Source organism: Bidens hawaiensis, unplaced genomic scaffold, assembly GCF_021521415.1.
Source record: "Bidens hawaiensis isolate Kalapana, Puna unplaced genomic scaffold, B.hawaiensis_p1.1 tig00066913_1, whole genome shotgun sequence".
Lineage (NCBI taxonomy): Eukaryota > Viridiplantae > Streptophyta > Magnoliopsida > Asterales > Asteraceae > Bidens > Bidens hawaiensis.
This window is the reverse complement of record NW_027501868.1, coordinates 22,858-45,414: the sequence shown is the minus strand read 5'-3', so window position 1 is coordinate 45,414 and position 22,557 is coordinate 22,858. Positions and strand designations below refer to the sequence as shown.

The 22,557-nt window shown below is 39.0% G+C and overlaps 1 protein-coding gene across 1 annotated transcript; it reads left to right on the top strand.

Annotated features, from left to right (window-relative positions):
• Positions 1 to 9,346: 9,346 nt before the first annotated feature.
• On the top strand, positions 9,347 to 13,978 carry LOC143604819 (glycine-rich domain-containing protein 1-like). Its single transcript, XM_077081183.1, has 8 exons — positions 9,347 to 9,533; positions 9,632 to 9,749; positions 9,854 to 10,108; positions 10,186 to 10,641; positions 11,842 to 12,359; positions 13,216 to 13,408; positions 13,539 to 13,694; positions 13,781 to 13,978. Exons 1-8 carry the CDS (start codon positions 9,376 to 9,378, stop codon positions 13,859 to 13,861), a joined length of 1,935 nt encoding a protein of 644 aa, XP_076937298.1. The 5' UTR covers positions 9,347 to 9,375; the 3' UTR covers positions 13,862 to 13,978.
• The last annotated feature ends 8,579 nt before the right edge of the window (positions 13,979 to 22,557 follow it).

Here is a 22,557-nt window from a genome sequence, read left to right as displayed (position 1 = left end):
GAACTATACAAAGAAATAGGTATTGATGCTTATACTTGAAAAGCTATAAAGGTTTCTAGCAATACTATGTTCCTTGAATAGTGTTAAATAGAAATTGTGCTACAACTTGTGAACTGCGCAAAGCATGAACAAATGTCACTGAAATATTACAAGTGATACATGCCTGATACTATAAGATAAATCGTATCACATTTGCTAAAAACGACTCATTTCCGAAGAGGTGTGGTAATTTCCGCGGTCGAACCATGCATCAACTGTATAACGTCTACAACTTAAGCCCTTCAAATCTCTGAAAGTCCCTCATTAAAAAACCTAATTAGTTTCCCCCAATGGTTTCTAGTCTTCTCTTTCTACAAATCACAATTCTTACACTAAATCCTACTATTATTTGTTGTTAAACCCTAGAGACCTAGAGGAAAATTGTCATATGTAAATAATGATAAGCACAATAAAAATCGTTGCCTCTTTCCTATTCATCTTCACTATATATAATTACAATAATATGTGACTAACTATGGAAATAATATCAACTATAAACATTACAATATGCCACAAATAACTTCTATATAAATCGAGATAGTCTATTACACCCCCGCAGTCGAAGCCGGAGGTGACCGAACGCTAAGACTGGAGCGAAAGTCTTCAAAGAGAGTGCGAGGTAATCCTTTGGTAAAGATGTCCGCAATTTGAAAACGAGTTGGCATATGAAGAATCCGAACACGACCCTGTTGAACCTGTTCACGGACGAAATGAATATCGAGTTCAATGTGTTTGGTTCGTTGATGTTGAACTGGGTTACCCGAAAGATAAATGGCGCTAACATTGTCGCAATAGACAATTGTAGCACGTGATAATGGATGTCGAAGCTCAAGAAGTAGATTGCGCAACCAGCAGATCTCAGCAACAACATTCGCCACCCCGCGATACTCGGCTTCAGCACTAGCCTTGAGACGGTGGGTTGGCGTTTGCTCGACCAAGAGAGAAGATTGTTACCGAGATAAACACAGTAGCCCGAAGTAGAACGCCGAGTATCCGGACACCTGGCCCAATCGGCATCCGTATAAGGCCCAATCGGCATCCGTATAAGCAACGAGTGAGAGATCTGCATTTTTATTTAAAGCCAGTCCATGATCAGTCGTGCCCTTAATATATCAAACAATTCACCTCAAAGCATCCCAATGATCTATGCAAGGGTCATGCATGTGCATGCAGATTTGTTGCACGGCGTATGTTATATCGGGCAGAGTAAAAGTCAAGTATTGAAGTGCCTCGGCGAGACTTTTGTAAAGTGTCGGATCCTCAAATGGTGCCCCGGCTTAAGACCTGAGTTTCGGCTTCGTATCAACCGGTGTGTCAACCGGTTTGCAATTTTGCATACCTGTGCATTTAATGATGTCCATAGCATATGACTGTTGAGACAAGAACATAGCGTCCTTTGAGCGAGAGACATGAATCCCCAAGAAATAGTTAACCGAACCAAGATCTTTCATGGCAAATTCTTTGGCAAGAGCATTCATGAGATGCTCACGAAGACCATTAGTGGATGTGACTAAAAGAATGTCATCCACATAAAGCAAAAGATAGGCGGTGTGGTGACCATGATGTAGCGTGAAAAGCGAGTTATCACACGTGCTTTGTTTGAAACCCATAGTGAGAACATAATCTGTGAAGCGTTGGTACCAAGCTCGTGGTGCTTGCTTCAAGCCATATAAAGATTTCTTCAATCGACAAACATGATTCGGGTAAGTTTTGTTGCGAAACCCCAGGGTTGATACATATAGACGGTCTCATGAAGCTTGCCATGCAAAAAGGCATTTGTAACGTCTAGTTGGTGAACCAGCCAAGACTGCGATAAAGCCAAAGTTAACACCGTTCTGATCGTAGCCGGTTTAACAACTGGACTAAAAGTTTCCCCACAATCCACGCCAACTTGTTGTAACCTACCATCACACACCAAACGCGCTTTGTAATGTTCCAAAGAATCGTCCGACTTATATTTATGTTTAAATAACCACATGCTACGAATTACATTCATGGTGGGGTGCCTTGGGAGTAATTCCCAAGTCTCATTTTTAATAAGGGCATTGAACTCGTTAGTCATGGCAGTGTACCATTCCGGTGTGGACAAGGCATGGATAGGGTTTTTTCGGATTGGAACGGGACAGGTGGCCTGAAGGTTAAATAGGAGTTTGGGTTTGGAAATATCGTCCATTGCTCGAGTACGTATAGTGCGGGTGGGTTGTGTGAGTGGTTGGGATGGAACAGGAATAGTTGGTAGGTTAGGTGAGGTTGATAAAGGTGGGATAGGACTATGTTGGTGGTTTGTAGGCTGGGGTGGAGAGTGGGCCGAAGATGATGGTGAAAGTGGGCCGGGTATATGTGGAGGAGTAGATGTTTGGGTTGTAGAATGTGAGTTAGTAGGTTGTGATTGTGACGTGGGATTTGGGCTGGTGGTTTGGGAAAGTGGAACCGTGGGGTGGGATGTAATTGGTGATGTTGTAGATGAAACGGATATATTTGGCCAGTCAATATTGTAAAAGTCGTTAGGCGGTCGACTGGGGAGTTGCGAGTACTCGGGAGTAGTCGGGGATTACTCGGAAAATACCTAAGGAGTACTCGGCCGAGGCGGGGAGTACTCGATCTAGGCGAGGAGTAATCGGCCGCCTACTCGGGAGTTTTACAACATTGTGGCCAGTAGATAGGATTTAAATGATTATTGAGAAATTCATAGGTAGGTAGAGGGGATATTGTGGAGGCATAGGGAAAGATGGTTTCGTCAAACACGACATGTCGTGAAATGATGATTTGATTAGTTTGGAGATTGAGGCATTTATAGCCTCGGTGGTTGGGGGGAAAGAGGAGGTAACACAAGCATCTGAAGACCCGAAGGTGATCGTAAGCGGGAGATTGATTATAAAGAAGATGAGTTGGTGTTTTATATTTGTAAAGTTTGTTTGGCAAGAAGTTCAGAATATAAGTGGCTATTTCTAAAGCATGATGCAATAGGTTGGGAGATAGAGATGAGTGAGCTGGGAGGGTTCGGATAAGATTATTTATGGAGCGAATTTTTCGTTCCGCCTTGCCGTTTTGGGACAACGTGTGTGGACAAGATAGGCGGAAGAGCATTCCATTTTGGACGCAAAACTGTCGAAAATTGTGATTTATGTATTCGGTACCATTATCACATTGCAGGTTTTTAATTTTACGTTCAAATTGAGTTTCAATAATTTTATAGAATTTATTGAACGTGTCAAATACTTGAGATTTATGCGCGAGCGGGTATGTCCACAAAAAATTTGTATAATCATCCAAGAAAAGTATATAATAACGATGCCCGACCGTGCTAATAATAGGTGAAGTCCATAGATCACTATGAACTATGTCAAAGGGAAAATGCGTGCAAGAAGTAGAATCATAAAACGGTAGACGAACACTTTTACCAAACACACAAGATTGACAAATGTTTGTATTATTTTTAACATAAGAAACGGAATTTGAGTTTTTCAATTTATTCAATAAATCGTGTCCGGGGTGATCGAGACGACGATGCCAAATGTCTTGTGATATAGCAGCAAAAGTTGATGGGTTTTTGAGGCCTGAGAGCATGGACGAGATTAGATGATAACGATCACCGCTGCTGTTGCACCAGAGAATAGGAATCCGAGTCTTGTAATCCTTCATAAGAAAACCAAACGGATCAAATTCAATTGAAATCCAGTTATCAATAGTTAGGCGACGAATAGATATAAGGTTTTGGATTAATTTTGGTGCATATAAGACATTATTTAGTTTGAGGGGAGGAAAAGGTTTGGGTAAGGTTTGATTACCGTATCCGGCAACCGGAATGGTCGTGTCATTGCCAACGATAATATTATGAGAAATGCCATTATTAAAAAAAGATTGGAAATTACCCGGGTTGTTTGTCATATGTTGAGTAGCTCCGGTGTTCATGGCCTAACTGTCCGGAGGGTTGAGAGACATAGTGTATAAAGTTTGTTCGATGTTTGTCGGTGCGTATGCCGTATAATGGGCCTGGTTGGGCCGAGGCCCAAGGATGCCATTTGCTGAAGAAGCTTGCTGGGAATTCACGGTTGGATTGGGGCAAGGGGAAATGGGCCAGGTAGATTGGTTTGTACTTGGGCCTTGAGTTTGGTGTTGCCAAGAATATGGACCAGATTGAGCCAATGGTGCATTGTAGGTATGCAGTTGCATGTTTGGAGGTCACGAATAGCCAAAAGATGGCTTATTGGAGTTGTAGTTGTATCCAGATCCGCGTCCCCGACCCCCAGATCCTCGGCTTCGCCCACGCCCACACCCGCCTGTCCCGCGCCCACGGTAAAGGTCGGTAGAATGGGTGTTGTAATCAGGTGCGGGTGGCTGTGGTTTGTTGGTGGAGGCGTGTAAAGCAGCCCCCGCCGCAGTAGCCGCCGCCATAGCCGTGGCGACTTTTGTAGTTTCTTCTAAAATTAATTGAGAGCGTGCCTCATAGAACGTGGGTAAGGGTTTGGTGTGTTTAAGAACGGTGGCTAGTGGTGCATAGGCTTCATTGAGACCCGTAATGAGTTGCATCACCAAATCAACATCGGATATCGGCTTCCCCACGTTTGCTAGTTGATCGGATAAGCTCTTCAGTCCTTGGCAGTAGGCGGAGGCATTAGTGAAATTGTCTAGGCGGGTATTAGTAAGTTTCCTATTGAGTTGAAGAGCCCGGGTAACTTGATTATCATGAAAAATGCTCGTTAAGGTTTCCCACGCGGCACAAGCAGTGGTGTTGGGCTTCATAATGGTATGTACTAGGTCATTGGAAATAGTTCCATAGATCCATTGTAAGACAATGGAGTCCAAGCGTTCCCATTCGTCAACGTCATAGGGTCCAGGCTGTGGTTTGTCGTGTCGGGAATGATTCGTGGAAAAAGATGATCATACACAAGGAAGGCTTTGCATTGTATCTTGAATAATTCTGACCATGAAGACAAGTGTGCCGATTCCATCTCAAGGGTTATTGGGATGACAGTTTTGATATTGGAGACTGTTATTGCCGGATGGATTTTAGATTCCATCGTTAATGAGTGACGGTAGGAGGAGATGAAAGGGAGAATGAAGGTAGAGGGCGGTGGCGGGAGAAGGAGGGCCGGCCAGAAAAGAGTTTATAAGGAGGATTAGGGTTTGGCTCGTGATACCATGTAAATAATGATAATCACAATGAAAATCGTTGCCTCTTTCCCATTCATCTTCACTATATATAATTACAATAATATGTGATTAACTATGGAAATAATATCAACTATAAACATTACAATATATCACAATAACTTCTATATAAATCGAGATAGTCTATCATCATCTTATATTCAATATTCTTATTTAGTTATTTATCATAAAAATTCTCTCCATTAATCAAAGTATCAAACGTAGCAGCATTGGACTTAACATCTTATCATGGTCTACACCTTACCGGTAATATTCATCTATTATTCTTGATTACACACTTGTCTAGGCTTTGTAATTCAAAACTTTCCACTCACTTAATGCATTTCATTAAAATTGAGTTCATGTGCGATAATAACCTGCGTTCAAGTGTGATGAGATAGATCTTATGGAATGGTTGATAATTTCGATATGAAATGAACCTCACATGGAACTAAACTATTATGTCAAAAATAAGAAATATTTACATTTAGTGGATGATGGATGGAGCAAACGAGTTGAATTGATACAGTGATATCTTAATGTAAAACTTAGTCGGTGTGTAACAAGGCATCATAGGGGTGGATAAAGCTTCTACGCCACCCCTGAGGCATTATAGTAGCGTGAAGTGGCATGAGTATTTTACAATAACGTCCTATGTGGTTTGAAGTGGTAATGATTGAAAAGACATCATCCAGACCCCTAGTTGTGGGCGTGGAAGGAGTCCGACAAAGTGAGGTGGCCGGCTTTAAAGCCCGGCACGCCGTGGGGCGACAAAGTTAAATTTGGTACACGTTAATGGGCGGTGATTGTGAGAAAGGTGGGGCTAGCAATGATGACAACGATCACTTGAGATTAATAAATAAAAATAATAATTTTGAAAATTATTTATATTTAGAGAGAAAGGTTCAAAAGGAAGCTTAAAAATATGAAGGATAGCTTTATTTGAATTTTAGTTTAAGTAGTTTTATGTTTTTATTGGTTTTTTTTATTATTATTTTAGTTTAAGTAGTTTTATGTTTTTATTTACTTTTTATTGTATTGTTAAAATTTTATAAAATTTAAAATATAATTTAAGCTAGCATGGTAATGACTAACGTGGCTTTAAACCAAAATGGGGTTTTAAGGGAATTGGACTTAAAGTCTCACTGCTTACATGATAGTGGCATGATGTTTTAACTTTGTCTTTAAAGCCCATTCACAAATCAGCCTAGAGATGTTCAACGAAACCGGTTCCTGGAACCGAACCGGTGGACCCGAACCGGTTCCTACCCGTTTTTTGTAGGAACTGGACCCTATCTGATTCAACCCGATGATCCGTGACCGGTTCTTGCATTTCTGAGTGGGGGCGGGTAGGCACCGGAACCGAACCGGAACCGGTTCTGGAACCGAACCATCCGGAACCGGTTCCTAACCGTTTTTTTGGCCGTTTTTTGACCGTTGGGGTCAAAAATAGCCGTTTTTTGACCGGTTACGGTACAGGAACCGGGTTAGGAACCGGTAAGAACCGGTTAGATAGGTTAGGGGTCCGAGGGTGGGAGAACCGGTTCGGTTCCCTAACCGGTTCGAGCCTGGAACCGGTTTAAAAGGGAGTTTTGAATATAGGAACCGGTTAGGAACCGGTTCCGGTTCCTAGTCCCAAACCGTTTTGAACATGCCTAAATCAGCCTAACCATTAAGCATGACCTTTATGTATATCAAAATTTCAAGTCACACCTCCATATAAACAACAATATATTTATTTTTCGTCTATCATATATGATATAATTTACATAAAATAGTAATATACTTAAATTCAAAATTTTTAGGCAAAATTACAAAGATCGTCCTCTATGTATGTCATTTATTTTCAAAATTGATATGATTTGTACTTTACGCATCTAAATGCTACATTGTATGTCATTTGGTCCTAACCCACTTAATTTTTTCGTTAACTTAGGTTATGTGAGAGCAAATCGGTCATTCTACACATTTATTTGAAAAACAAACAAGTTGAACAGATATCCTAGTTTAATATTAAAATTTTTGAAATCAAAATGTAAAACTTATACATATCAAAATAAAGTTATAAATCACGACTCGTCCCTTCAGCTTCATGTAAACAGGTAATATGTTTTTTATCGGTTAAATGTTACACCCTTTAAGGAATGAATTATTCTATTACATCAAAACAGGAATGGCATAAACAAGTAGTATGTTTAGATGATATATATTTATATGTTAACATTTACGTCTAAGCTTGTGCTTAGGGTGTTGTACCTACGATTGTGATGTATGTACCTTGGGTTCTTCATTTTGGTTATATGCCGTATTGACAAGTGTCCTTGCCTGTTCCTATGTGTCATTTTTCCGTTTAGTCTACAAGTTGTGGTTCCTTTCACTTTCATCACTCTCTGCAGCTCTACAACCTTCTCTTATTTCTCTTTAATTAGACTTTCTTTCTCGCCTTCCATGTTTTCATCTCTATTATCGATTCTTAGGTAAAGTCACCTTCTGTTTTTCATAATTCCAAGGATGCAGAAGGGCAAATACGTAAGTTAAGCTGACATTTTGTGTTATTTAACCCGTTTCATGTATTGCTTTGACCTGTGTGACCAAGACTAAAATTGCAAGTGTACATACTATTCTTATGTTGGATTTGGTGCATTGATGCTTACAATTTGCTTTAGTTATATATCACACACATGTATAAATTAAGGAGGTTAAACAATACACATCATTTTTACTTTTGTGAGTTAAACTGTGCATTTTGTTTTGACATATATGGGCTTTACAAGATGAATCGAATGTATAGTTGGAGAGAAGACTAACCGAGCCAGCATTCGGATACCGAGTAAAAAGTGGCAACTATTTATATGGGTCATAGTTGGATTGACCCAAAATATTAACAACTTTGTATTTTGATTCAGGTAAAGAACTTTGTACATACATTAAGGTCTTTAAATGTGTTGCAACGCGCGCGCGTGTCAATTGTTAGTTTTACATAAAATAGTAACATAGTTAAATAATATTTTGGTTAAAAAACATACACGATCCAAGTAATAAATTCAAAAACATTATTTAAAATAAACTTGGTGTGTTCTTTCCGATACGGTGTAGTGGTAGAAAACACGAGTTTCTTAATGGAGATCCAAGTTCAATCCCCATTACAGCACTTTGAGGGGGACATGAGTGGCCCAATAAAGTAACAAATTTTAGTCATGAGGGCATCCGGGTTTTACCACCAGTGAGCCTTCATGCGGGTGGGGTTTCCCCGGAATGGAGATAATTTAGAGACGCTTAAGGACTCCGTACGGCTAAGTTAGGCTAGCTGACGATGACATTTTACCATTGGTCACTCCGTACATATTATCTTTCAAAAAGCAATAAACTTTATACATCATTATCATTATTTAATCTATTTATCTATTTCAACCGTTTTTAATGCCATTCATTTGAAAGAAAAAAAAAAGAATTTGTGTTGCGTGACCGTGTTTTGGAAATATATAAGTTTCTTCGAAATTTCCAACAAAAGAAAAAAAAAATCTTCGAAAGCTATACATACATACATATACATACATAACATACCCAGACCTGTAGATCGGCTCTGGTAGTTGGATCAAACAAATAATTATTATCCACCGTCACCGGCAGGCACTCTTCTTCTCAGACGTTATCAAACACAAACACAAACACACGCGAGTATTATATTAACTTCTGCCGGTAATTGTTAGCTTGCTTTTACAATTTTGACCTACTTGTTTTCATCACTTTATTTTTATTAGTCAATTATTAGTTTTACTCCATCAATTTGAAGTTTTGTTATACCTAATCAATCAAAGTTTTCAGTTTAACTCCATTAGGCCTTCAATTCATAGCTTAATTCAATTCAATTCAATTATACAGAAAATTGATATGCCAGAAGTTAGGGTTCTTAACGGATTCATATAGCTATCTCCAATCGTATTACAATAATTTAGGATTAGTCTATTAACTTGCAATTGTGTATTAAAGTGGCTTAATAATTGCTTTTCCTGCACCGAGTAATTTAGGATCAGGAATATTTTATGGCTTATTTGACAAGTGTTTTTCTTGTTTAGCTGTAAATATGTGTATACAACTTTTCTTTTTAATCTGTTTTACGGAATAATATTACATCGCCGATATTATTATAAAACTAGATTACGGTTTTCGTAGGTGAGAATAAAAATGGACATGGAACAAGAGTCAGAGTGGAATGCAGCACAGAGTATTTCAATAAGTGAAGATCTGTTGGCTGCTGCTAAACGTCAACTGCAGTTTCTTGAAGCGGTAGATAGAAACCGTTGGCTTTATCAAGGCCAGGCCTTACAATGGGCAATCTATAGGTAAATCAACAAGTTATGCGGTTTTGATGCGTAAAATGTTTATTGCCTGTGATCTTCTCTTTAGGTAATGTTATAATTTTGGTAAACTCAATTTTGAGGTACAATGCGTGCTGGCTTCCGTTGCTTGCTAAACATTCGGAGTCTCGGATCACTGAAGGACCGTTAGTGGTTCCTCTTGATTGTGAATGGGTTTGGCATTGTCACAGACTCAATCCAGTATGATTCTTATTAACTGAAAATGTTTCTGATTCCAGTACATGTTATTCGTGACTCTATGCTTTTGGAGCCTAAAAGCAATTCGTTCATGGTATCTTTATCAGGTTAGATACAAGTCTGATTGTGAAGAGTTTTATGAAAAGATTCTTGACAACCGTAACGTTGTGTCTTCCGTTCAAGGAATATCGAGACGGGAAACGGAAGAAATATGGAACAAATTATACCCTAATGAGCCCTATGACTTTGACATGACGCGTGCTTTATCAACGAAGTTTTCTGAAGATATGTATAAAAATCAAAGCTTTTCAAAGTATGATTTCACTTTGGCTATTGAGAGACAAAGCCCGTTCTTTTATCAGGTAATCATGAGTCCTTAACATGCTTTATTTGTATTATTTGGAGGCTAATTTATGCAATTTGTTTGTTAATGATTAAGGTATCCAGACCTCATGTGAAGAGTGATCTGTTTCTCAAAGCAGCTGTTGCAAGATACAAAGGCTTTTTGCATCTCATTAGGAGAAACAGGGAGCGATCCTTAAAACGGTTTTGTGTTCCAACTTATGATATTGATCTGATGTGGCATACTCACCAGTTACACCCTGCTTCCTACTGCAAAGACCTTACAGAATTAATTGGGAAGGTTCTAGAACATGATGACACAGATCAAAACCGAGCAAAAGGTCAGAAACTGGACACGGGATTTTCTGAAACTACCAAACAGTGGGAGGAAACTTTTGGTTCAAGATATTGGAGGGCAGGTGCAATGTATAGAGGCACCGCTCCGTCTCCTGTAACTACCACTCCTTGCATACCAGATATTGCCATTAGTAAATCTGATTCGGTTAGTGGGCTTGAGAGGTTGATTGATGGCTCTAAAATATGTTACATTGAGGTATTTCTTTGTTTCTCATTGGAAGATTCAACTTTGTTAGATGTATCAATATGGACGGTCTGTTTACAGGCCAAAATAGGGCCATAAATGGATATGGCTGGGTCGGAGGGACTGTCCTGCTAACATTTTTTTTTTCTTTTGAAATTATAATTTATAACAAAAATATATTGAATACATTTTAAAGGTGTATTATTTATTACTAGAAGTAATGAAGAGCAGCATTATAAGTTTTAAAACTAATTACAATTTAGATTTAATGGGTCTAAATTTAATATTTTATTACAAATAAGTATATGATTAATTTGTCACTAGTAACCATACATACATACTTAAAAACCTATTTTTTTATAATTGTTAAGTGTGTCAACATGACTTGATTAAAGCGCCAAGATATTTAGCACTGTTTTGCAGTAGCTAACGCCGTTGTATTGGTTTCTCCAAATAAACAAAAAGTATTAACTGAAGGGTGAATCTATTTGCACCAACATTTTGCCTATTTATATCTAGTGATGTGACTGTAGTTAATATACATTTATGTTTTTACCCTTTAACTTCTGTTTTAATATATAATGTTTTAAAAAAAAAACCATATGTGGTGGTGATATGCTTATTTTTATCTACGTATTAGTGTTAACATGATTGAAAATAAAAACGGAGCCGTATCAAATAAAATTTTTGTCGGTTAGTATATTTGATACGGTTCCGTTTTTTTAAAAAACTTAACACTAAAAGTAGATAAAAATAAACATATCTCAACAACATATTCTGTTTTTTCATAAAACATTATATATTAAAAGTTATAAAACAAAAGTAAAAGTTACATATTAACTAAAGTCACATACCTTGGTGCAATAAGCAAAAAAACTTGGTGTAAATTGTAGGATCCTTAACAAAAAATCCCAAGTGGACCAAATTTTGCTTATTTGGGCCAAAATCACGCCTTCTTGTTTCTATTATGTAACTTTGAGGTACATTTGTTATTTGATGTGCTTTATGGTAGCTTCTATGCTATAAATTATTTATCTCTTCTGTTACTTCCAATCTTCCATATTAGATGAACATTCTTCTTATTGATGTTTAATAACAGAATTTTCTTTTTCTACTTGAGAAAACATTCAAGCTTTAAGCTCTTCTTCTCTGATCCACTCACACGTCTGTTGCTTAATACTAGAGTTGGCCTAAACTGTGTTAATTTTACAGGCCCTTTTGGAGTTTGTAGAAATTAAGAACCTACCAGAGAATCATAAGGGAAAAGTCAATACCTTGTTTAGCAAGGAACAACCCGATGGAATATTCAATGTGAAAAGGAAACTCAACATCGAATCTGAGTCGGGCCAGAAACAGGTTGCCGTATTTCAATGTCAACCTACTGGATATTTGGTATTTGAACTCGTGTCGCAGGCAACAAAGGTCAAAACTATCGGTTCTTGCTATATTTCTATGGAAGAGTTTTTTGGCCCTATTCATAAACTCTCGGTGGAAAAATGGTTGGATTTGGCTCCTAGTTCAGATACTGTTACCTCTGAACCAATCAGACTGCGAGTTGCAGTTTCGTGTACCGTGCCAATTCCCGCACCACATGTGGTTCAGATGTTACAAACGTCCCGTCCTATAACAAAATCTTGCTTTTTACCACTTCCAAGTATGCTGCGGTTGACCAAGAGTTGGAGTTATGTTATAGATGCAGCTGGCGATGAGATTATTAGACTTCGAATGAGGTATTTATTATGATATTGTTTTTAACTATAATGTTTGGCATAAACCTGTTTTTGTGAAAATCAACTTTAGGTTGGGATAGGGGTGTGTATGAAACCGAAAAAACAGAACCCAAACAAAAACCCAGGATTTCGTGTTATTTTTTTGTAAAAACCAAATTTTCGGTTCGGTTTTGGTTTTGTATGTACTTACAACCGAAAAACTGAACCAAATTTATGTGTTTTCATTATTTATTTTGGATATTAAGTAATTTATAAGAATCTAATAAATAATGTTAAGTGTTAACCAAATATTTTAGCCCAAATGTATATCATTAACGAAAAAAGAAAAAAAGATTTAGGCCTAAATTCGTTATTTTTGACCAATTTATTTTTCGGACAAAAACTTTCAAAGCCAAAATGGTAAAATCGAAACTGGGTGGCTTTTCAAAATCTTAAAAACCGGAATTTTGGTTTGAGCCCAAAATTTACCCATGCGCGCCCCCAGTTTGGGTAATAGGTCAACATGTGTTGGGTGGACGGTTGACCAACTAACAAATTATTTCTATAAATAAATGATGCGCTAGTTTATGATTACAGAAACAATCTTATTACAGTAATGATCTAATTCTTCGTATAAAATGATTTAAGAGGCTTTTTCTACGTGTTCAACCAATTTGACCCGTTCTCTTTTGTATTCGAGTAATCAAAAGAGAAAACAAAACTCAAATCGGCTCGCTCATATAAATGGGCCAAAATCTAGGCTAGAAAGATACTATTAATATCTGTTTATACTGCTTTTCATTTAATGTTTTAATTTTCGTGACACTATTATATGCTTGAAAATACATGAAAAAATCTAATTTACTTTGGTTGACAGGGGGTTGAAAAGAACAAAAAGTACAGACAATAACTCTACTAAAGAGATACTAGGGCTCACAACAGCAGGAGAAACGATCATTGTTGGTCAACGTATAGGGCAAGAGTGGTCTTTACTGGATTCCTTATGGTCCCTTAAGCCCGAGAACAGCAACAATAAAGATTCCGTCTTCCTGCTCACGGGCCCACACATGGTGAGCATTGCTTGTGTTAATCAATCATATCTACATTTACATATCTTACAACTATTTTTTATTATTATTATTATTATTATTATTATTATTATTATTATTATTATTATTATTATTATTATTATGTTGCAAGGTTAAACTCATTACTGGTAGAAAGCTAGATTATGAACCAAAACACATTCATAAGCAAACAGACGAACACAATTTCATGACAGCGGTCGAGTTCTCGGCTGAACATCCATATGGGAAAGCAGTAGGACTGATTGACCTCAAGTCTGGACTTTTAACGGTACGTTTCGCCCTTTCAGTTTTTGATTATTTTAAGATTTGTGGACTTGCTAATAATCATTACATGCTCTGTTTCTGTTTTCTCAGTTACAAGAAGATTGGTTTGCATTTATTGGAATACTTTCAGCTTTTATAGCATCAAAACATTTACACAAAGGAAGAATATAATTAGATTGGTTTTAAGGTTGTATAGTCGTTTAACTTTTTCTTTGCATGTTGTTCATAGTTTTCTTTTTTCCAATAGACGACTCACAGGTTCCATCGAGATTACTTCTCAATACGATTTCTTTACTAATAAACAGGGGTTTTTGAAATATGTAAGCATTTGATGATTTGAAAATGTAAAGTTTGTGTGCTTGTTGCAGAATATATATATATAATATTTATGTCTAAAGATGATAATGCATTAGTATTTTGTTTACAGTTTTATTTCCAAAGAATATCATGGGTTGATTTGTTGTCAAAGGGAGTTGGGATTGTTTCATTCATAGTTGTCAAGATCTCAGTTTTGATTTCCAGTAAAGCGTGGAACTAATAGGAACTAATCGAAAGGATTAGATAATAGAAAACACGTAAGCGAAAAGAACGAAATGAGTAATACTACTTATAGCGGTTACTGGATAGAAACTGCACACTGACCCACTGCTCCGTAGATGAACCTTAGCAGGGTTTCTATCATTACTTCTGTCCCAGTAATAAGACTTGTCCTTAAGTTGAAACAAAGGGAACTAAACTATGCGGAAACTGAGACATAATTCTCTTAAGTAGCTTCTTCAGCTAGTCGATTACCACCAAGATTCCAGTAATTTCAGCACTAAGTGCCCAGCTTTGGTAACCAATTGGTGATTGAGTACCGAGTTGGGTTTCAAGTCAATCTCACAGTTGTTGGTGATCGGCTAATGGGCGCGGGCAGTGGGCAGGGTTGAGCATGGAAACTGGCCTTAGGGGCTAACTCAAGCTTATCAGCATAAGGGATAAGAGGAGGGCCATGCCCATAAGCGGCTTTTTGCATCTCATTAGGAGAAACCGAGAGCGATCCATAAAACACTTCGTGTTTCAATTTATGATGTTGATCTGATATTCCAACCTTTAGATCTATGTTTTTTTACGATACAACATGCCTTTGTCGTCTAAAGTTTAGTCTCAATATCATCACCTCCAGGTCGTGTTTCACTGTTTCGTCAAGCTCAACATGCGGTTTGGACTTTGGACTTCTTGTAATCTTACAGTTTAGAGCCAAATTGTAAGGCCCCGAACCCGGTGACCCTACTTTAGCGTCGGATTTACTCATAAACACAGTTCTTCAAATCAGAGTTTATTAAAACTTTTCGCGGAATATAAAACATCAATCATTTGTTACAAAACATTAAATCTTTTATTTGATACCATAACACAAAACTTTATATTTAAAACATCTTTACTTCTTTCTTCAGATGCCAGCCGTTCAATCCATGCCGTGTGTCATCCTCATGCTAACTCTATAATCAGCTCACCTGCGTGCATACTAAAAGTCAGCTACGCTGAGTGAGTTCTAGTTAATCGAACGCCATACAATACATACACATACATACATATCTATAGATACATATCCATACTTCACTAGTTACCCTTCTGTTCTACATACATACTTGCTACCATACATACATACATATCTACAATCACTAACCTCAGTCTACCGAGAGTACGTTCATAGTTCACCGTCTATACCTGTACTCAAGGTCGTGAACACGTACAAGGTTCGCAGTCCTTACCTATGTTCACCATTTATGGTACGTACAAGGATCGCGGTCCTTCCCTATACCATAGTACATCCACAACACGTACAAGGTTCACAGTCCTTCCCTATGTTGCAACCTAATTCATAGCACGTACGAGGTTCGCAGTCCTCCCCTATGCTACAAAATCAGCACGTATAAGGTTCACAGTCCTTTCCTATGCTGAAATACATCCACAACACGTACAAGGTTCGCAGTCCTTCCCTATGTTGCAACCTAATTCATAGCACGTACGAGGTTCGCAGTCCTCCCCTATGCTACAAATACAGCACGTATAAGGTTCACAGTCCTTTCCTATGCTGACGCCTATCTACATTACGTATAAGGTTCGCAATCCTTATCAACGTTTACATATATCATCTACTTCACGTATAAGGCTCGCAGTCCTTAACTACGCCATCACCAGCCGAGTCTATGTCCGACAGAAGCTAGAGGGATTTGCCATCCTAACTTACTATGTCGAACGTAGAACTCACATGCCATTCGTGTACCTATATACACATACTTACATTATAACATAAGAACACTCTAGGCATTCCTTACCTCATTCATTTAACAACCATACCCCTTGTCGTTACGTGCAATATCCGAAGATCGTTCACGCCCCGACAAGTATTCATTTGAAATATTCATACATCTTCGATATATAATATTCGTACCTTTATTTTTAACCTGACAGTACGCGCAATATCCGAAGATCATTCGCGTACCGACAAACAATCATTCAAATCTATCACACATATCACATATGACATACACTTATCACTTAGGATAAATGTATTAACAACACATCGAGTATGCACACAGCCCCGAAAACATAACAAGGAATGGGGCTAGAAACTCACCTGAACACGGTTACGTTCACCGTTAATCATAATCCCTTTCTTCAGCTGTGCACGGCTGACTGTATAACAAGTACACGTATCAAACAACTATCACTACTCATATCATCTTTCCAGTCTTAACTACTACCCACAACGAACGGGGGTCCGGGGGCAGCGCCCCTGGCAGCGGGGTCTAGGGGCGGCAGCCCCTAGCAGGGTCCAAGGGGCAGAGCCCCTGGCTGGGGTCGAGCTACCAGGTCAGCTTGGAAAAATTTTATTTACATTAACTGTCTTAACACATTTTCCATTAGGTTTTTAATTTATTTTCTAAGCGAACTTAACTTTAGGTGAAGTTAAACCTTAAGCGAACTTAGCTTTAGGCGAAGTTAAACCTTAGGCGAACTTAGCTTTAGGCGAAGTTAAACCTTAGGCGAACTTAGCTTTAGGCAAAGTTAAACCATAGACGAACTTAGCTTTAGGCGAAGTTAAACCTTAGGCGAACTTAGCTTTAGGCGAAGTTAAACCTTAGGCGAACTTAGCTTTAGGCGAAGTTCATCAGGCGAACTTAGCTTGCAGGCGAAGTTCATCAGGCGAACTTAGCTTGCAGGCGAAGTTGTCGTCTGCAGGTTCTGTTCGCTCTTAAATCCTTTGTTCCTTAACCAAATAACTCAATTTAGGTACCCATGGAATCGTCTGACCAGCGCCTACAAACCCCAACTATCAAATCGACCTAACATCGATGTTTAGAGGGTGCGATTTAGGCATATAGGTTACGGGTCCTTTTTATCAATCGATTAACCCATCAAATCATAACCATTTTTAGTAAGTTTAGCTTTGTTGGATTCGTTTTTACCATACAAACTCAGATCTACCATTTCTCAAATCAAATCGAACCTATACGAACGATTTCTAACCATAAACGTACCTTGAACGAGTCGACTTACGAACACGAGCTGGTCGTGTTGCTTTGGTTCGTCACGACGATCTAGCACCAACTAACGTTTACTCTCTCTCGGATCCTGCTCGTTTATGGTGTGTGTGTTTTTGAATGTGTAGAGATTAGAATGGAAAGAGATGAGGTTTAGGGTTTTATGGTGGTTTAGGGGATATTTATATCCCTTAAAGCCCATGGACCTAAGACCCATTCTCATTTAACCCATCTCAAATAATCTAACACTAGCCCGACTCATACCAACTCCTACTCTATTATTTATTTCCCGAACCCGAGTCAACTTTCCCTCTATTATTAAGTAATATAATTAATATCATTTTGGAAATTTCGGGATGTTACACAAATATAGTGTTATGGTTTATGAAACACATTATTTTACAATAATTTACATGGGAATAGTCATGAACCGCTTCTACTAGATGGTCCTATATCAGGTCAGGCCTCATATGTTGTGGATACCGGGTTAAAAGCTCAAATAAAGCAACGGTCCGGTTTGTCAAAATATTGAGACTTATAATTATCTGATTGTTATGTCTAAATTCTACCCTACAAGAAGTTTTATAATATAGAGTAATGTACATCTCTTCCCACATTATGGGTTTTATCTCTCGATCACGACTTTTACGCAATAAGTCCCTCTGGGATACTATATGCCTTCGTAAATGGTCAATTGGCTTAATGACGATCAACCTAGGCCATTTACTGGCTCATGTGAGCAACGCGCGAGTGTGTTAAGGGAAGTCACTTTATAAATACCAACCCTCTCCCTGTCCCTCGACAAAGCATCACTACCCAGCCCTAGCTCCCGTTGCTGGCAATGATGTTTTCCAGACTCCCCTAGTCACAACCTTAATTTTCTGCCCATGCCACAACCATCACCCTTCTCTCCTTTAGAAATCAAAATTGTACTTGATTAAACTAACGAAATTAAATATCCAGTTATATTCTCTCTAATTATATTAATCTTTCAATAATATAAGGATACATCCTTTTTAAAATACCGAGAATTCATATACAATTTTCATTGAAAATTTGCTTAAAAAACTTAACCGTAAATTTACCTTTTATTAAAAAAAAAATCTGCATACTTCAGTAATATAAATTAATATAAGACATGACCAAATCATTAAAACCTATAAAAGTCTGGTTAGATATTTAGGGAGACATTATACTATGTTGAAGTGATGGTGTTTAAGGATCCCGTCAATTCACATTTTGGACCATGTCACTCTTTCATCACCTTAGGCAGCATCTACTACTAAAGAGAGAAAGATTCTTCATAACTGCATGCATAGTTGTATTGTCATTTTCACTTTATTCTAATAAGATATATATAATATTTAGTAGGCTATTTGTTATGGTTAACGCCCACCCCAATATCAGCACTTTTTGAGTTCCAAACACCGCGCCTTAGGTGCCAATGGGGAGGCGTGAGTGGTTTAGCGAGCGCAAAAGGGAAAGGAGATGTGACAACACATCAGAATCTTCCATTTGAAGGGGGCGCCAACCCACAAGTAATGGTCTTAGGCTGAGGGGTGTGGGGGCTCTAACGGGGGCGCGAGTGGGGGCTCCAGCCAATAATATTGTGACGTGTGGCAAAGAGAGAAACTGGATAAGGGGGTGTTGGAGCCCCCGCTGGAGCCCCTGGCCCTGGTGTGGAGGGGCTCCAGCAGGGGCTCCAGCGGATTTTTTTTTATTTTTTTATAAATATATTCAAAAAACGTATTATTAAAAAAACTCATAAATTATTAAAAAAAACACACATTAAAAAAAAACACATTAATATCTAAAAATAAAATAAAAATTAAAGTACTAAAAAAACATTATTCTTATTTTTCGGCTTGATCTTCTTCGATCAACCTCTTTCGGATACGTTCCTTTTGCTTTTCCATCAGCATTTGATCGACCGGATTTAGGTTACTGAAGTCTCTTGTAAGGAAGTCCAAATCTCTCATTCGACTTTTTTCCTTTTTGTCATTAGAGACCACCTCCATGGTTTTGTTGAATTTATTGAGGGATTCAACAAGATCGACGATGTTTACGGCTCCCCCCTCAGCCGGTTTTTTCCCCTTGGCGTCCCGTCCCAATGGCCGCCTCCTAGGCGGTGAAGACGTTTCCTCCCCCACAATGTTTAGGTCGAATCCAACGCGGCAATCCGACCCGGCGGAAGTGCTATACGCTCCAGATGAACTAGTTTTAGTCCGTTTCGGCTCTACTTCCGCATCATGGTCCGGCGCCACAAGCTCAACCCACTTGGAACACCTTTTCAACCTCTCCCACAACTTTAAATCGTCTCACGTCTTCACCGTCCCATACCTCCGCAAACACTCCTGCCTCCACTCTTCGACCGTGAAATTGTAAACCGCCAAATCATCACTGCCACTTGGTCTCATACGACCGGCGTTCCTGTTGAAAAGATTAGTAAACAAGCCGACAAATTTTCTGATTTCGGACCACCGACCCGAAATCATATCGGCGTTTTGCTCTGTACTCCCAACGAGCGTATAGAACGTCTCCCTAACCTTTGTCCAAAAAACCTTGCTTTTTTGGTAGTCGGCTGCAAAATGAATAATTAAATTAGATTTACAGTTAACTTTTTTATTTAACTTTTTTATTAAAAATCATTTTTAAAAACGTTAAAACAATTACCGCAACGCCGATCCTCAGAAATGACTATCCAAGCCCGACACAAGGCTTCCTTCTCATCCGATGACCACGGAGTGGTTTTCCGTTTCGTCCTCGGAGTCGAAGCCGGTCCCAGCCCGTCCGTTACAGGTTGTTTTTTCCGGTGGACGCGTCTTCTTGCTCCGGTAGCATCACCGTGTGATTCTTGTGTCTCTGGAACAACAAAGTTAGGAGACGGTTGTATGTTGGATGGTTGAAAGCCGGATGTTTCTTGCGGCCCCGAATAAAACATCGGTTGGTCTGGTGACGACCATAAATCGTCGTCAATATAATCTGAATCTAGGTTTGGGTACCAATTTCCAGACATTTTTTTTAAAAGAAGTTGGGAAGATGGGTTGAAATGGGTTTTATTTTGAAGTTGTGTTTTGATATGGTTGATATTGTTGAAATGTGTTTTGAAGTTGTGTATTATATAGGACTTTTTTTCTTTTTTTTTTTATTTTAATCCTTCTCAACGTTCACTTTTCCAACGTTCACATTTCCAATGTTCACTTTTCTCTCTCTTCTCCCGCGACCATACTCACGCCTGCCTGGGGGCTCGCGCTCGCGCCCCGTTCGCGCCCAGATTCGCGCCCCGGTGGTGTGGGGTTGGTGCCTGGGGGCGCGAGCGGAGGGGCTCTCGCGCCCAGGTTAGCGCCTCACACCCCTCAGCCTTAGAAATTACAATTTATGACGCCTTTATTAAATGAATCATGAAAAATGAAACATAGCATCATATGTTAAAACACATGTCGGCAAGACGATAAGCATGTCCAGAAAATAAAGACGTGCTATAAGATAAAAAGAAGATATAGTAAATGCGTACGTTTCACGCGTTTAAATGTTGAATATGTTTTCAGACGTATGTTGTTAGTAATCAATACACGTTTAAATGTTGAAACATGTTTTCAGACGTACGTAGTTAGTAATCAATTAATCATGTATATCTGTTTAAGGAGTGTTTGAGATTGTGTTTTCCAAATAATCTTTTTAGCATTTATAACTTCAGATGAAAAAAATAAAAACTGATTATTGGTTTATTTCATACCCAAATAAGCAATTGGTTTATTTTTTTTGAACGTCCAACTAATCCTCCAAATTGGCTACTGACTAAATTCACCGCATCGGGATCACTCGTCTTTCGATCCGGGAAAAGCCCTCACCTAAGGCCAACGCCCTTGAACACTAGACCGAAGGCACGACAGTGCGGTGAGATAAAACTCGTTCAGTTCAAGGATTCAACTAGTGAAAGCCACCTAATCGCCTAGTCTCCCATCATCACCTTGGTGCCTCTGAAACTAAATGCTATGGGCAGGAATCGAACCTGGATCACATAAAACACCAAATCTCTTTCTTACCACTCCACCACTAGCTCATTGACATAAGCAACTGGTTTATAACTTTTAAATTTTAATAATGATAAATTAATTTAACTATTTATAATAATAATATTAAGTAATGGCAATAATGCAACAAATTGGCAAAAGATTAGAACCCGATAACTGTAATTGAACCACTAAACACATAAACCACAAAACTTTTGAATCCAAACAAAACCAAAAAGATATCAAGTTATCAACAAAAGATATACCATTTCATTATTATTCCTCAATTCAAGCATCAAGGTGGGCCCCAGGAACAAACTTAGATTCATGATTAGACGTGGCGTTCATCATCGCCGTAGAAAGCTGCGTCCCATCATAGCTCAGTGGACTCCCACTCATTGGAATATTCGCCCCTTCCCCTGAGAGCATAACCGGAACAAAACTATAAACCACCGCCTGCTCCCGGTTCCCACCCTGAACATAACCATACACCACCGGCTGCTCCCGGTTTCCCACTCCTCTCTGGAAATAACCGCTTGACGTCTGGTTCACAACCGGCGTCACGTAGCTGCCACGTGTCACCGTAGTGTTATCCGGCGCCGGAATTTGCTGAATCAGCACCGCATTTTCCGGCGGCAACTGTTTTCCGGTGACTGCGTCCGTAGCTTCGGAACTGTTGTTGTTTGAATACTCCTTATCGAATCCGAACAGAAAGTCCGGATTCACGGACCGCAGTGCGACCGGAGTCGTGGCCGTAACCGTCGCCGGAAAGAAAACGAACAGTCGTAGCCTCGCCGGAGCGGCGGAAACGCGGCGGAGGAGATCGTACTCCGTAAACATGTTATCGACGTCTTCGTCATCGAAAACTGATACCAGAGCGTCGAGATCTTGTCCAGGTAACTTATACTTGAATCGGATTTCGGAATTGGACTCGCACAGTGCGTTCAATTTGCAGATCAGGTTGGAGAAATTGATGCTGCGATCGACGGTGAGGATCTTCGTGTCGCCGCCGATGTAGGACAGTTTCTGGTCATGAGGACGGTGGTGGATTTTGCCGCCATAACTACACATCAATTTCACTTTCTCCATTGAAGAGAATGGATTTGGGGTTTCGTTAGGGTTTTGTTTTGCATGTTGTTATAACCAAATGTCAGTATCAATTATCGCTTGTGATCGTGACCGTCCATTGTGATCTGGAATTGTAACGTGGGTGGGGTCCACACGGGTTTGGGTGGGGCCGTGACCAAAAGACTGGTCTGGCATGCTGACCAATTTTGACTTGTTTTATAATTTAAATGGTCTTTTTCTAAGTTTGTTTTCCCCT

Excerpts from the sequence above, each read along its gene's own strand:
- LOC143604819 (XM_077081183.1), top strand. The coding sequence starts at position 9,376 with ATGGACATGGAACAAGAGTCAGAGTGGAATGCAGCACAGAGTATTTCA. Across the intron at positions 9,750-9,853 it reads ATTGTCACAGACTCAATCCA|GTTAGATACAAGTCTGATTG; the intron begins GTATGATTCTTA and ends TATCTTTATCAG. Across the intron at positions 12,360-13,215 it reads ATTATTAGACTTCGAATGAG|GGGGTTGAAAAGAACAAAAA; the intron begins GTATTTATTATG and ends TTTGGTTGACAG.